The sequence below is a fragment of the Somniosus microcephalus genome, chromosome 8 (genome assembly GCF_052327205.1).
Source record: "Somniosus microcephalus isolate GS21.2 chromosome 8, FLI_Smic_1.0, whole genome shotgun sequence".
NCBI classification, from domain to species: Eukaryota; Metazoa; Chordata; class Chondrichthyes; order Squaliformes; family Somniosidae; genus Somniosus; species Somniosus microcephalus.
The window spans coordinates 20,853,692-20,869,766 of NC_140994.1; the positions used below are offsets into that span (position 1 = coordinate 20,853,692).

Sequence of the window (16,075 nt, forward strand, 5' to 3'; positions counted from 1 at the left end):
TCCTTCACTAGTTCCTGTTAAAGAATGTCCTGAGCAAGCTGGGCCCGTGCCCGAGTATTTATACTCTCACTGGACAGCGCCACCAGCAGGCTGCACAGTATTATTTCATAAGTTATTTCCACATGAATTACAAGATTCATGTCACCCCCCTCAGCTGTTTTTTCTCCCAAGCGCAGACAGTCACAATATATTTGCTCTGTTGGTCTTTGTGCATTCAGTTTTACAGTATCTCATTGGAGCAATTAAAGATCAGCAGCAATCCACTGAACCGAGCACCTCAAGTGGAACAAAACCCCTTCCCCCAAACCCCCGCTTACCACTTAACCTTTGTTCCCTTGGGTCCCCGGCAGCGTCCTCATGTTGCCCGAAATCCCCATAATCCCACCCGCTGGGACCCCCAAAATGGTAATGAGGCCCGTGAGTTAAAATTGCTCGGCCTCCCGCCAACAACATCATGGGGGTCTTGCGCCTGCTCCCACATGGCCCAAGTTCAAATGGGAACTTATATCTCTACACAGGAATATTGGCATTCTCATTTACCCAATTTATATCATTGAGGTAGGCATCAACTGGAACCTAATGTTAATATTGATTCTTTTAATTCATGTATTATGTTAATTTTGGTAGTTTATTTTAAGTTACATACCGGCGATCTAACGCACAGTGTTGGACTCTGATGGTCCAATGGTTAAAGCTATGCGATTGTTTCCATATTTGGTGGTCAGAATGCATCTGCTTTCTTACAATGGGGCATCTTACATCTATACCAGCTAATGAACCAGTGAGAACTGTGTGCCCAGTTCCTGGTAGTCTACAGTTGAGCTCTTAAAGTGAGTATGTGCCCAACAGCATGGTATGGAAAGGGGAAGTCCATGTCTCTGGTGGTCCACTGCAGAGTTACCATCCAGTTCCCAGCAGTCAAGTGGGGATAGGGTGCTGCATCCATACTCTATAATGATCAAGAGCTTTCGGCCATCTTGGTTCTACCCTTTGGAATTCCCTCCCTAAACCCCTCTGCCTCTTTGAAAACCTTCTCCAGGTCCAGCTCTTCAACCAAACATAAGTTGCCCCCTTCGAACAGCTTCCTTCCTGGCTTGGCATCTGTTTCCTCGTGCTTTTTGTGAAGCAACTTGGAACATTTCTATACATTAAAGGCGTTTATAAATTGTTGTTGTTGACGTGGAATAAGCTCCCGATTTGGCAACGAATGCACGTCCAATTTTTGGCGATATCCTGAGAGGGCATATTTATGTAAGGAAGTGCTTTATTGCATTAACTTTAGCTTTTAAGTGAGTTTCTGTTAGAAGGCTGGAAATGCCAGTGAAATTAAAAGTTCCAGACAGAGACTTTAGCTGATCAGCATTCAGCTACAAGCTTTCTTTGTCCCAGCCTCATAGACCTCTCAGTTGTCCTCCTAGGGTGTTAATTCCTCCAAGAACATATCTGCGCAAGGCAAGCGATAACATCTGTAGATGAGCCTTGGACCCTTGTAACTGTCTCCAGTTGAATGACGTAATTGAAAGCTCAGTCAAGGTGAAGGCTTGATGTTAGTCTTGTTAAAACTGAAGTCCACCTAATTGGATGAGGTAAAATACTTTGAAACATGTGAATTCTCATGTAGCTAGAGTGAAAGAAAGGTATAAAAAGATAGGTATTAGAATAGATACTTTAGAATTCAACAAGGATTGGCCCCTCAAGCTCGAATCCTGTGATGCAGTTAATTCTCCGGCAATTAGGCTTTATTGCAAGGGGGTTAGAGTATAAATGTAAGGAAGTCTTGCTATCAGTGTTAGTTGTGGTTCAGTTGGTAGCACACTCTCCTCTGAGTCAGAAGGTTGTGGGTTCATGGTCCCACTCTAGGGACTTGAGCACATAAAAAAGCTAGGTTGACACTCCAATGCAGTGCTGAGGGAGTGCTGCACTGTCGGAGGTGCCGTCTTTCAGATGAGACGTTAAACCGAGGCCCCGTCTGCTCTCTCAGGTGGATATAAAAGATCCCATGGCGCTATTTCTAAGAAGAGCAAGGGTGTTATCCCTGGTGTCCTGGCCAATATTTATCCCTCAATCAACATAACAAAAACAGATTATCTGGTCATTATCACATTGCTGTTTGTAGGACCTTGCTGTGTGCAAATTGGCTGCCACATCTCCCACATTACAACAGTGACTGTACTTCATTGGCTGTAAAGTGCTTTGAGACGTCCGGTGGTTGTGAAAGGTGCTATATAAATACAAGTTTTTCTTTCTTTACAATTGTACAGGGCTTTGGTGAGACCACACCTGGAGTACTGTGCACAATTTTGGTCTCCTTACCTCAGGAAGGATAAACTTGCCTTAGAGGTGGTGCAACAAAGATTCACTAGATTGATTCCTGGGATTAGAGGGTTGTCCTGTGAGGAGAGATTGAGTAGAATGGGCCTATATTCTCTGGAGTTTAGAAGAATGAGAGGTGATCTCATTGAAAGGTATAAAATTTGTAGAGGGCTTGACAGGGTAGATGCTGAGAGGCTGTTCCCCCTGGCTGGGGAGTCCAGAACTAGGGTTCACAGTCTCAGGATAAGGGGTAGGGCATTTAGGACTAAGATGAGGGGAAATTTCTTCACTCAGAGGATTATGTATCTGTGGAATTCTTCATCCCAGAGGGCTGTGGATGCTCAGCCAATGAGCATATTCAAGGCTGGGATTGATAGATTTTTGGGTACTAAGGTAATCAAGGGATATGGGGATTGGGCGGGAAAGTGGAGATGTGGTAGAAAATCAGCCATGATCTTATTGAATGGCAGAGCAGGCTCGAGGGGCTGTATGACCTACTCCTGCTCCTAATTCTTATGTTCTGATGTTGTGAGCTAAGTAACTCCAAATCAGTACTTGCAATGGTATTGTAAGAACTCAATATTAAACCAAAGATACTTCATTTTTTTTCAATTGAACACTAAACTCCAGGCTCGAGGGGACATATGGCCGACTCCTGCTCCTATTTCTTATGTTCTTCAGTCTTTTTACTGTAAATGTCTCCAGTATATGTGTAATTATTATTGGTAATAGTTATCATTGTGTGTGTGTGTGTGTGGTTATTGGTAGCAATATGCTTAATTCCTATGAATGGCAGTAAATGCCTTTGAAACCTATTATCTTGTGGAATAAGTTATAAGTAAGAACATCCATTCCCAACAATATGGTAGCATAGTGGTTATGGTATTGGATCGGCAATCTAGAGGTCACGATGGTAATATGACTCTCAACCCCTACTGAGGTGGCCAGCAAACCACCCAGATGGAGAATACACGAGAACCGATAACAAGAACTGTAGGTGTGATAATCTTTTTTGGCAATTCAGTGATGGTATTTAGACATGGTTCTGGGTATCAGAATAACTTGAATACATCCAAATGTTCAGATATAGTATCCCAAGAACAGCATATTATGATGTGCCATGATTCCCCAATAATGGCTATAAGCTATACATGACAAGGGTCTTGCTCTGGCGAAGGGTCTTCAACCCGATACGTTAACTCTGTTTCTCTTTCCTCGATGCTGCCTGACCTGCAGAGTGTTTCCAGCATTTCCTATTGTTATTCCAGAAATACATGACTGTTATTACTAGGCAAATGTTTAATGTGTTTCAATGACGCTTCTTTGCTATTTTAATGGAGGCATCATTCATTTAACTGAAAACAGTGGACGGTGCAATGTTACTCAAATAGGGTTCCCAACCCTCCTGTTTTTGGCGGGAGTCTACCGGAATGGCCGATTGGTGTCCCGAGCATTGTTGCTGGCGACTCGGGATATATGGTCCTTGTTTGCGCATGCACAGTACCCCGGCTGTCTCGGCTTGTAACCAAACTGCGTTGTCTGGTTCCTGCTGGTCTCCCGGCTATTTGGAAACACACTGCTTTATTGCTGTAGGAAGTCACACAACACCAGGTTATAGTCCAACAGCTTTATTTGAAACCACAAGCTTTCGGAGCGCTGCTCCTTCGTCAGGTGAAGTGAAGAAAAGCATACAGGCACAGCATATATAGTCAGAGAAAACTGCCAGATGATTACAGGTAATCTTTCTAACTGCCCTTTATCACACCTCGGCAGAGAGATAATCACAGCAATCAAAGGTGTGAATGGTGTCCAAACAGGTCAGTCAGGAAAACATTACAGTGCGTCGGCAGGAACTCAGCGGCAGCAGCGGGGCTATAAAAGTCCCAGAGACCAGGTAAGGCCTCAGTGCGTCGGCGGGAACTCAGCGGCAGCAGCGGGGCTATAAAAGTCCCAGAGACCAGGTAAGGCCTCAGTACGTCGGCGGGAACTCAGCGGCAGCAGCGGGGCTATAAAAGTCCCCAGAGACCAGGTAAGGCCTCAGTGCGTCGGCGGGAACTCAGCGGCAGCAGCAGGGCTATAAAAGTCCCAGAGACCAGGTAAGGCCTCAGTGCGTTGGCGGGAAACTCGAGCGGCAGCAGCGGGGCTATAAAAGTCCCAGAGACCAGGTAAGGCCTCAGTGCGTCGGCGGGAACTCAGCGGCAGCAGCGGGGCTATAAAAGTCCCAGAGACCAGGTAAGGTTTACCAGCCTCCAGTCTGGGAAGTCAGAGGGAAGGAGAGAGGTAAAAAGTAATCGGGGTGTGACGTCACCAGGAAGCAGGTAAGTGATTGGTTGGTGAGTATTTCTCTCTTTTCATTACAAGCTTGAATTCTGTGGTGTTAAATTTCTAGGGTCTCTGTGTTGTAGTGGGGACAGTTGGTAAATAAAGCACCCTAGAGTATACCTGTAACTGGGGTATTGAATAAATTTTTAAATTAATTAAAGGAGTAAGTCATGGCAGGAGAGCTCAGACCCGTGTTCTGCTCCTCTTGCTCCACATGGGAAGTCAGGGACGCTGCCAGTGTCCCTGGCGACCATGTGTGCGGGAAATGCATCCAGCTGCAGCTACTTGTAGACCGCATTGCGGCGCTCGAGCTGCGGGTGGATGAGTTTTGGAGCATGCGCGATGCTGAGAGGGTCGTGGATAGCACGTTTAGCGAGTTGTTCACGCCGCAGGGTAGGGCTGCACAGGCAGAAAGAACTTGGGTGACCATCAGGCGGAGCAACAGAGGCAGGCAGGAAGTGCAGGGGCCCCCTGCGGACATCCCCCTTTCAAACAGGTATACCAAGTTGGATACTGTTGAGGGGGATGACTCACCAGGGGAAGGCAGCAGCAGCCAGCTTCCTGGCACCAGGGACGCTTCTGCTGCTCAGAAAGGGAGGAAAAAGAGTGGGAGAGCAATAGTGGTAGGGGATTCTATCGTAAGGGGAACAGATAGGCGTTTCTGTGGCCGCAAACGTGACTCCAGGATGGTTTGTTGCCTCCCTGGGGCCAGGGTCATGGATGTCACTGAGCGGCTACAGGGCATTCTTAAGGGGGAGGGGGAGCAGGCAGAGGTCCTGGTCCACATTGGGACCAACGACATAGGTAGGAAGGGGGATGAGGCCCTGCATCAAGAATTTAGGGAGCTAGGTAGCAAATTAAAGAACAGGACCTCAAAGGTTGTAATCTCTGGATTACTCCCAGTGCCACGTGCTAGTGAGTATAGGAATAGGAGGATAGAACAGATGAATGCGTGGCTAAAGAGTTGGTGCAGGAGGGAGGGTTTTAGTTTCCTGGATCATTGGGCCTGCTTCTGGGAAAGGTGGGACTTGTACAAGTCGGACGGGTTGCACCTGAACCAGAGCGGGACAAATATCCTTGCGGGGAGGTTTGCTAGCACTGTTGGGGGGGGTTTAAACTAACTTGGCAGGGGGATGGGATACAGAGGGGAGCTGAAATAGGGGGTGATGTGCTGCCAATTATAGAGAAAAAAACAAGTCAGCATGGTAGACAGGGCAAATATACAAGGGCAAGGCTGGATGGCACCTATTTTAATGCAAGGAGTCTTGCAAATAAGGTGGATGAACTGAAGGTGTTGATAAACACATGGGAGTATGATATTGTTGCTATCACGGAGACATGGATGAGGGAGGGGCAAGACTGGCAGCTCAATATTCCGGGGTACAGAATCTTCAGGCGAGACAGAGGGGGAGGTATAAGAGGAGGGGGTGTCGCAATATTAATTAAGGAGTCAATTACTGCAGTAAGGAGGGATGACATATTAGCAGGTTCCTCTAATGAGGCCATATGGGTGGAGCTTAAAAACAAAAAGGGGGCAAGCACTTTGCTGGGAGTGTACTATAGGCCTCCAAACAGTCAGGGGGAGATAGAGGAACAGATATGTAGGCAAATCTCAGAGAAATGTGCAAATAATAGGGTAATAATAATGGGGGATTTCAACTTCCCCAATATTAACTGGGATAGTCAGAGTGTGAAAGGCACAGAGGGTGTAAAATTCTTAAAGTGCATCCAGGAGAGCTTTTTGAGCCAGCTTGTAGAAGGTCCTACAAGAGAGGGGGCGGTACTGGACCTAATTCTAGGGAATGTGGCCAGCCAAGTGGAAGAAGTGCTAGTAGGTGAGCACTTTGGTGACAGTGACCATAATATGGTGAGATTTAAGGTGGTCATGGAAAAGGACAGGGATGGGCCGGAAATAAAGGTTCTAAATTGGGGGAAGGCCGATTTTAATAGGATAAGGCAGGATCTGGCCAAAATGGACTGGGATCAGCTACTTGTAGGAAAATCCGCATCGGAGCAATGGGAGGCTTTCAGAAGGGAGATTGAGATCATACAATGGCAACATGTTCCCGTAAAGGTCAAGGGTGGTTCCAAAAACCACAGGGAACCTTGGATGTCAGGGGATATACGAGAATGGATTAGAAAAAAAAGGAGGGCTTTTGGCAGATACAAAAGGCTAAAGACGGAGGAAGCCCTAGAGGAGTACAAAAAGTGCAGGGGGATACTTAAAAAAGAAATTAGGAGATCAAGGAGGGGCCATGAAATAACACTGGCGAGCAAAATAAAGGAAAATCCTAAGATGTTTTATAAGTATATTAAGGGTAAGAGGATAACTAGGGAAAAAATAGGGCCCATTAGGGACAAAAGTGGCAATCTGTGTGTGGAGCCGGAAGATGTAGGAGGGGTTCTAAATGAATTTTTTGCATCTGTTTTCACTATGGAGAGGGACGATGTAGACATAGAAATAGGGCAGGGGGACTGTGATATGCTCGAACATATTAACATCGAGAGGGAGGAGGTATTGGCGGTTTTAGCAGGCCTAAAAATGGATAAATCCCCAGGCCCGGACGAAATGTATCCCAGGCTGCTGTGTGAGGCAAAGGAAGAGATTGCGGGGGCTCTAACACATATATTCAGAACCTCTCTGGCCACAGGGGATGTGCCAGAGGACTGGAGAACTGCTAATGTAGTACCATTATTCAAGAAGGGGAGTAGGGAAAAACCGGGGAACTACAGGCCAGTGAGCCTAACATCAGTGGTAGGAAAATTATTGGAAAAAATTCTGAGGGACAAAATTAGTCTCCACTTGGAGAGGCAAGGATTAATCAGGGATAGTCAACATGGCTTTGTCAAGGGAAGATCATGTCTGACTAATTTGATTGAATTTTTTGAGGGGGTGACTAGGTGTGTGGATGAGGGTAACGCAGTGGATGTGGTATACATGGATTTCAGTAAGGCCTTCGATAAAGTCCCGCACGGGAGACTGGTCAAGAAGGTAAGAGCCCATGGAATCCAGGGTGCCTTGGCACATTGGATACAAAACTGGCTTAGTGGCAGAAGGCAGAGGGTGATGGTCGAAGGTTGTTTTTGTGACTGGAAGCCTGTGGCCAGTGGGGTACCACAGGGATCGGTGCTGGGTCCCTTGCTGTTTGTGGTCTACATTAATGACTTGGATATGAATGTAAAAGGTATGATCAGTAAGTTCGCGGATGATACAAAAATTGGTAGGGTGGTAAATAGCGAGGAGGGTAGTCTCAGTCTGCAGGACGATATAGATGGGTTGGTCAGATGGGCGGAACAGTGGCAAATGGAATTTAACCCGGAAAAGTGCAAGGTGATGCAATTTGGGGGGACTAACAAGGCAAGGGAATACACAATGAATGGTAAGACCCTAGGCAAGACGGAGGGTCAGAGGGATCTGGGTGTGCAAGTACATAGATCCCTGAAGGCGGCGGAACAGGTGGATAAGGTGGTAAAAAAGGCATATGGGATACTTGCCTTCATTAGCCGAGGCATAGAATATAAGAGCAAGGAGGTTATGATGGAGCTGTATAAAACACTGGTTAGGCCACAGCTGGAATACTGTGTGCAGTTCTGGTCGCCACACTACAGGAAGGATGTGATAGCTTTGGAGAGGGTGAAGAGGAGATTCACCAGGATGTTACCAGGGCTGGAGCGCTTCAGCTATGAAGAGAGACTGGGCAGATTGGGTTTGTTTTCCTTGGAGCAGAGGAGGCTGAGGGGGGACATGATTGAGGTGTACAAAATTATGAGGGGCATAGATAGGATGGATACTAAGGAGCTTTTTCCCTTAGTGGAAGGGTCAATAACTAGGGGGCATAGATTCAAGGTAAAGGGCGGGAGGTTTAGAGGGGATTTGAGAAAGAACTTTTTCACCCAGAGGGTGGTTGGAGTCTGGAACTCACTGCCTGAAAGGGTTGTGGAGGCTGGAACCCTCACAACATTTAAGAAGCATTTGGATGAGCACTTGAAATGCCATAGCATACAAGGCTACGGACCAAATGCTGGAATATGGGATTAGATTAGACAGGGCTTGATGGCCGGCGCGGACACGATGGGCCGAAGGGCCTCTATCCGTGCTATATAACTCTATGACTCTATGACTCTAAGAACAATGAGGTGGGGTCACAAGGGGTCAAATGTTGCAGATGCTGGAGTTTGTATGAAAAACAGAAAAAAAAAAAAAACTTTGCAGGAAGTCACAGCAGGCCCGGCCGCATCTGTGCAGAGAGAACAAGCCAACGACGACTCGAGTCTTGATGACCCTACGTCAGGTGGGGTTACATGTAGCGTGACATGAACCCAAGATCCCGGTTGAGGCCGTCCTCATGAGTGCGGAACTTGGCTATCAGTTTCTGCTCGACGATTTTGCATTGTCGTGTGTCTCGAAGGCCGCCTTGGAGAATGCTTACCCGAAGATCGGAGGCTGAATGTCCTTGACTGCTGAAGTGTTCCCCGACTGGGAGGGAACACTCCTGCCTGGCGATTGTTGTGCGGTGTCTGTTCATCCGTTGTCGCAGTGTCTGCATGGTCTCGCCGATGTACCATGCTCCAGGGCATCCTTTCCTGCAACGTATGAGGTAGACAATGTTGGCCGAGTCACATGAGTATGTACCATGTACCTGGTGGGTGGTGTCCTCACGTGTGATGATGGTATCTGTGTTGATGATCTGGCATGTCTTGCAGAGGTTGCCGTGGCAGGGTTGTGTGGTGGCGTGGTCGCTGTTCTCCTGAAAGCTGGGTAATTTGCTGCGAACGATGGTCTGTTTGAGGTTAGGCGGCTGTTTGAAGGTGAGTAGTGGAGGCGGGGGATGGCCTTAGCGAGGTGTTCGTCGTTGTCAATGACATGTTGAAGGCTGCGGAGAACATGGCGTAGTTTCTCCGCTCTGGGGAAGTACTGGACGACGAAGGGTACTCTGTTGGTTGTGTCCCGTGTTTCTCTTCTGAGGAGGTCTATGCGATTTTTTGCTGTGGCCCGTTGGAACTGTCAATCGACGAGTCGAGCATCATATCCCGTTCTTACGAGGGCGTCTGTAGGTGTCCATCGCGTTCCTCCAAATTCACACCCCAATACGCCAACATCTTCATGCACAAGTTCGAGCAAGACTTCTTCGCTGCACAGGACCTCCAACCAACGCTATACACCAGATACATCGACGACATTTTCTTCCTATGGACCCACGGCGAAGAATCACTGAAAAGACTACACGATGACATCAACAAGTTCCATCCCACCATCAAACTCACCATGGACTACTCCTCAGAATCGGTTTTATTCTTGGACACACGAATCTCCATCAAAGACGGACACCTCAGCACTTCACTCTACCGCAAGCCCACGGACAACCTCACGATGCTCTACTTCTCCAGCTTCCACCCTAACCACTTTAAAGAAGCCATCCCCTATGGACAAGCCCTGCGAATACACAGGATCTGCTCAGACGAGGAGGAACACGATGGACACCTACAGACGCTGAAAGACGCCCTCGTAAGAACGGGATATGATGCTCGACTCGTCGATCGACAGTTCCAACGGGCCACAGCGAAAAATCGCATAGACCTCCTCAGAAGAGAAACACGGGACACAACCAACAGAGTACCCTTTGTCGTCCAGTACTTCCCCGGAGCGGAGAAACTACGCCATGTTCTCCGCAGCCTTCAACATTTCATCGACGATGATGAACACCTCGCTAAGGCCATCCCCACGCCTCCACTACTCGCCTTCAAACAGCCGCCTAACCTCAAACAGACCATTGTTCGCAGCAAATTACCCAGCTTTCAGGAGAACAGCGACCACGCCACCACACAACCCTGCCACGGCAACCTCTGCAAGACATGCCAGATCATCAACACAGATACCATCATCACACGTGAGGACACCACCCACCAGGTACATGGTACATACTCATGTGACTCGGCCAACGTTGTCTACCTCATACGTTGCAGGAAAGGATGCCCCAGAGCATGGTACATCGGCGAGACCATGCAGACACTGCGACAACGGATGAACAGACACCGCACAACAATCGCCAGGCAGGAGTGTTCCCTCCCAGTCGGGGAACACTTCAGCAGTCAAGGACATTCAGCCTCCGATCTTCGGGTAAGCATTCTCCAAGGCGGCCTTCGAGACACACGACAACACAAAATCGTTGAGCAGAAACTGATAGCCAAGTTCCGCACTCATGAGGACGGCCTCAACCGGGATCTTGGGTTCATGTCACGCTACATGTAACCCCACCTGACGTAGGGTCATCAAGACTCGAGTCGTCGTTGGCTTGTTCTCTCTGCACAGATGCGGCCGGGCCTGCTGTGATTTCCTGCAAAGTTTTTGGTTTTTTTCTGTTTTTCATACAGACCCCAGCATCTGCAACATTTGACCCCTTGTGACCCGACCTCATTGTTCTTTGATGTAATGTTTTCCTGACTGACCTGTTTGGACACCATTCACACCTTTGATTGCTGTGATTATCTCTCTGCCGAGGTGTGATAAAGGGCAGTTAGAAAGATTACCTGCAATCACCTGGCAGTTTTCTCTGACTATATATGCTGTGCCTGTATGCTTCTCTTCACTTCACCCGACGAAGGAGCAGTGCTCCAAAAGCTTGTGATTTCAAATAAAGCTGTTGGACTATAACCTGGTGTTGTGTGACTTCCTACATTTGTCCACCCCAGTCCAACACCGGCATCTCCACATCATACTTTATTGCTGGTTGTGAGGATAGCTGGGAGAGGGAGGAAGAGAGAGACACAAAGTGGAAGAGGGAGGTAGAGAGAGCGAAATGCAAAGTGGGAGAGGGAGGAAGAGAGAGACACAAAGTGGAAGAGGGAGGTAGAGAGAGCGAAATGCAAAGTGGAAGAGGGAGGTAGAGAGAGCGAAATGCAAAGTGGGAGAGGGAGGAAGAGAGAGAAACACAAAGTGGGAGAGAGAGGAAGAGAGAAACACAAAGTGGGAGAGAGGGAGAGAAAGAAACACAAAGTGAAAGAGAGAGAGAGAGAAACACAAAGTGGGAGAGAGGAAGAGAGAAACACAAACTTGGAGAGGGAGGGAGGGAGAGAAACACAAACTGTATGGAGAGAGAGTTCCTGCCGGCCTATGATGTGCACTGTTGTATAATGTGTTTATTCCGGGAGTCAGGCAGCTTTGGTGCTTTTCCCTGAGGGGTGAGCCTCACCTCCCTGAAGCTGGTCTTCAGGGGGTGGAATGTGGGAATCAGTGAATTGAATTACCTTTGGTTTTGGTTTTATTCATTATTTTTAGAAGTTGCTATGTATTTTGGGCAAATGTCACATGTTCAAATGTCATATGATGAAACATCACAAGAATGGTGTCACTTGATCAAATGTCACATGATCAAATCTCCAGAAATAAGTCAAATCAGAGTTGGCAACCCTACATTCAAATGCATTCAGCATTTCCTCACTAATATCATCAACAGTAACTTCTAGTCTTATGTTTATTATTAAATTTCACGTAAGGCAATCCAAAATAATGATAACGATGAAGAATAGATCCATGGAAATACACTTGTATCATGAACTTGTATGAACTTCAATCACCTGAGGGGGGTCGGGGAGCAATTTTCCAGATTTGTTTTCCTCTATTGGCCCTGGTGTTTTTTTTGCCTCTCCCGGGAGATTCCACGACTGCGGGAGGGGCGGGTAGGAAGTGTCTGGTCACCATGCTCCAGCCGTCATGGTGTGGGGCAGGCTTGATGGACCAGCTGTTCTTTTCCTGCCTGTCGTTTCCGTATGTTCATATGTTTTTGCAAGGAAGTCTTTCCACAGGGAACAAAACGACGTTACAGTCCCGGAAAAAATGTCGGGATTAACCACAGTCCACCATTTTGTCGTTGTTTTGTGGGTGATTTCTTTTTTTTTGATCATAAAATAATCAGATGATGACTTTCCCAGCACCGACTGAAAACGAGCAGCAGTTAAAAGCATTAGCGTTTGTAAAAGCCGAACTCTGCACATTGCACTGTGAAGGAGATCGGCATTAATATACAGCAGATGTGTGGTAAGGTCAATTTGGGGTCATTCCAACCACTGCTACATTCAAAAGAAGCCATTCTACGCTGACATTTTAATTACAATTCAAGCAATGCAACCAATTTGTAGTGCAGCTATTCATTCCCCACTAACCCCCAGCCTCCCATCGGGGAATACTCAAATTAAGCAAACTCGTTTTCTTTTTTGTACCTCTGTCTGTCTGTCTGTGTAGCTTTAAGCTTTTCCTCAGATTTGTTTTTCTCTTTTCTCCTGCCTTGAACAGATAATGCTCGTGAGTGACCCCGAGATTGAGAGCAGTGTACTGATCAGCTCGGATGAAGGCGCGACCTATCAAAAGTACCGCCAAAGCTTTCAGATTCAAAGTATGCTCTTCCATCCGCAAGAAGAGGATTGGATTCTGGCCTACGGCCAAGACCAAAAGGTGAGAGAGATGTCACTTCAGCCTATCGCAGTTGGAATTTGAGCGACATTTTCATTGCAATGTAGCTAGTGGTTTGGATGTGTTTGCTTTGAATGCAAACAAAACAGAAAATGAGGTCCTTGCATGTTCATAGGTTCACTTTCAACGTGTGAAAAGACATGGACAGTGTGAGGTTCAGAAACGTGCTTTTATTGAAAGCGTATCACAGTAGGTTCTGTTCAAAGTACACCACCAGCGTCTGTGTGGGGGGGGGGGGGAGGAATATTTAAAATATATCCCTTAACATTAAAAAATGCTTTAAATCTTGCTACCCCGTCTCGAGAATGCGCCAGAGCTGCTCCAGTGACGTACTGATGGGGCGGAACCAATTGCAGCAAGGAACAGCTCCATTAATGTATCAGGAGGAGAAGTCTCAATATTGGAATGTCTTTCGGAGCTTTCCTTAGATTACTAAGGAATTGGAACACACAACATCCAGGCTGCCAGCATTTGAACACTGTCCAGCCCAGGGGTTTACAAAGGATCAAACTCAAATCCCCGACCAGCCTTCCAGGGGTCTACAGCACAGCATCTTGGATTGAAAATTCCTCCGATTCTGGGTTTGAATTTTCCTCTGAGATTTGGATTTCCATTTCACTAACACCAAAGTGCTGTCACAGTTGGCAACAGATCTGGTCACATCTGGTGCTATAAAAATAATAATTCTTTTTAATAAAACCGAGGTAAAAAATAAAAGCATATTGTCAGGGTCCCTGCTGCCATAGCTATATAATTAATCTGTCAATGTGTCTGTCAGGGCATATGCACAGCAGCGCTGTTTGGTTACTCAATGCACATAGGTTGGCATTTTGTTATTCCAGAATAGGTGGCAATGAATAGGTAGGATTGAAGAGCCTTGCTGATTTTATGAAAAGGATATAACAAAAATATAAGTTTAGACAAAAGCAAAATACTGTGGATGCTGGAAATCTGAAATAAAAACAGAAAATGCTGGAAATACTCAGTAGGTCAGGCAACACCTGTAGAGAGAGAAACACAGAGTTAACGTTTCAGGTCACGGTTCTGACAAAGGGTCACTGACCTGAGACGTGAACTCTGTTCCTCTCTCCACAGATGCTGCCTGACCTGCTAAGTATTTCCAGCATTTTCTGTTTTTATATAAGTTTAGACAAATGGCCAAACGGTTTCAGCTACAGAAACTTTATTAGTATATTTTTACATTTCAATCTGGGGATCTGGGCATCGCTGGCAAGGCCAGCATTTATTGCCCATCCCGAGTCGCCCTTGAGAAGGTGCTGGTGAGCCACCTTCTTGAACCGCTGCAGTCCTTGTGGTGAAGGTACTCCCACAGTGCTGTTGGGTAGGGAGTTCGAGGATTTTGACCCAGTGATGATGAACGAACGGTTATATACGTCCAAGTCGGGATGGTGTGTGACTTGGAGAGGACCTTGGAGGTGGTGGTGTTCCTGTGCGCTCGCTGCCCTTGTCCTTCTAGGTGGTGGAGGTCGCAAATTAGGGATATGCTGTCGGAGAAACAGCACAGGGACATTTACAGGAAACTGTCGTTTAACCAGCACCTAAACCGGACCTCTCTAATAACCGGCACAATTCTCACTCCGAAAACTACAGTATACAGTCGTTTATAAGTTTTGTTTTACTGTTAAGTAATTAAAGAGTTATGGATTACCCTCAACTGGCAGTACTGTACTTAATCAAGCATCTTCCACCATCCATTTAACACAACATTCTCTAGGTGAGTACCCAATTATGCTGCACATTTCTTGATTTTTTAATTTTTGTTTGTTAAAAATAGCCTCGGTAGATATACCTCTCCGTTATCCGGAATTTTTTATCAACCGGCACCATCCCGGTCCCATCGGTGCCGGATACCAAAGAGTTTCCTGTACTCAGGGCTATCACCGCTTTAAACAGAGTATACGTTTGAACTTGGCCCAGTTGGTATCATTCTCTTCTGAGTTGGAAGGGAATGGGTTCAAGCCCCACTCCAGGACTTGAGCAGGTAATCAAGGCTGATATTTCAGGGCTGTACTAAGGGAGTTTTTTTTTATTCATTGATGGGATGTGGACATCACTGGCTAGGCCTGCATTTAGTGCCCATCCCTAATTGCCCTTGAGAAGATGGTGGTGAGCTGTCTTCTTGAACCGCTGCAGTCCATATGGTGTAGGTACACCCACAATGCTGTTAGGAAGGGAGTTCCAGGATTTTGGCCCAGCGACAGTGAAGGAACGGCGATACAGGTCCAAGTCAGGATGGTGTGTGGCTTGGAGGGGAACTTGTAGGTGGTGATGTTCCCATGCGTCTGCTGCCCTTGTCCTTCTAAGTGGTAGAGGTCGCGGGATTGGAAGGTGCTGTTGGAGGAGCTTTGGTGAGTTGCTGCAGTGCATCTTGTAGATGGTACACACTGCAGCCACAGTGCGCCGGTGGTGGAGGGAGTGAATGTTGAAGGTGGTGGATGGAGTGCCAATCAAGCAGGCTGCTTTATCCTGAATGGTGTCGAGCTTCTTGAGTGTTGTTGGAGCTGCACTCATCCAGGCAAGTGGAGAGTATTCCATCACACTCCTGACTTGTGCCTTGTAGATGGTGGAAAGGCTTTGGGGAGTCAGGAGGTGAGACACTCGCCGCAGAATTCCCAGCCTCTGGCCTGCTCTTGTAGCCACAGTATTTATATGGCTGGTCCAGTTCAGTTTCTGATCAATGGTAACCCCCAGGATGTTGATAGTTGGGGATTCAGCGATGGTAATGCCATTGAATGTCAAGGGGAGATGGTTAGAGTCTCGCTTGTTGGAGATGGTCATTGCCTGGCACTTGTGTGGTGCGAATGTTACTTGCCACTTGTCAGCCCAAGTCTGAATGTTGTCCAGGTCTTGCTGCATATGGACACGGACTGCGTCAGTATCTGACGAGTCTCGAATGGTGCTGAACAGTGTGCAATCATCAGCGAACATCCCCACTTCTGACCTTATGATGGA

General features: G+C 47.0%; 1 protein-coding gene across 1 annotated transcript in view; it reads left to right on the plus strand.

Annotated features, from left to right (window-relative positions):
• The window catches only part of LOC147113360 (VPS10 domain-containing receptor SorCS1-like), a 1,462,440-nt gene that overhangs the window by 1,044,486 nt on the left and 401,879 nt on the right, over positions 1-16,075 (plus strand). The window contains exon 4 of the mRNA XM_085996119.1: positions 12,926-13,084. Within this exon, the coding sequence (XP_085852245.1) occupies positions 12,926-13,084 (159 nt within the window). The remainder of the gene's footprint in view (positions 1-12,925; positions 13,085-16,075) is intronic.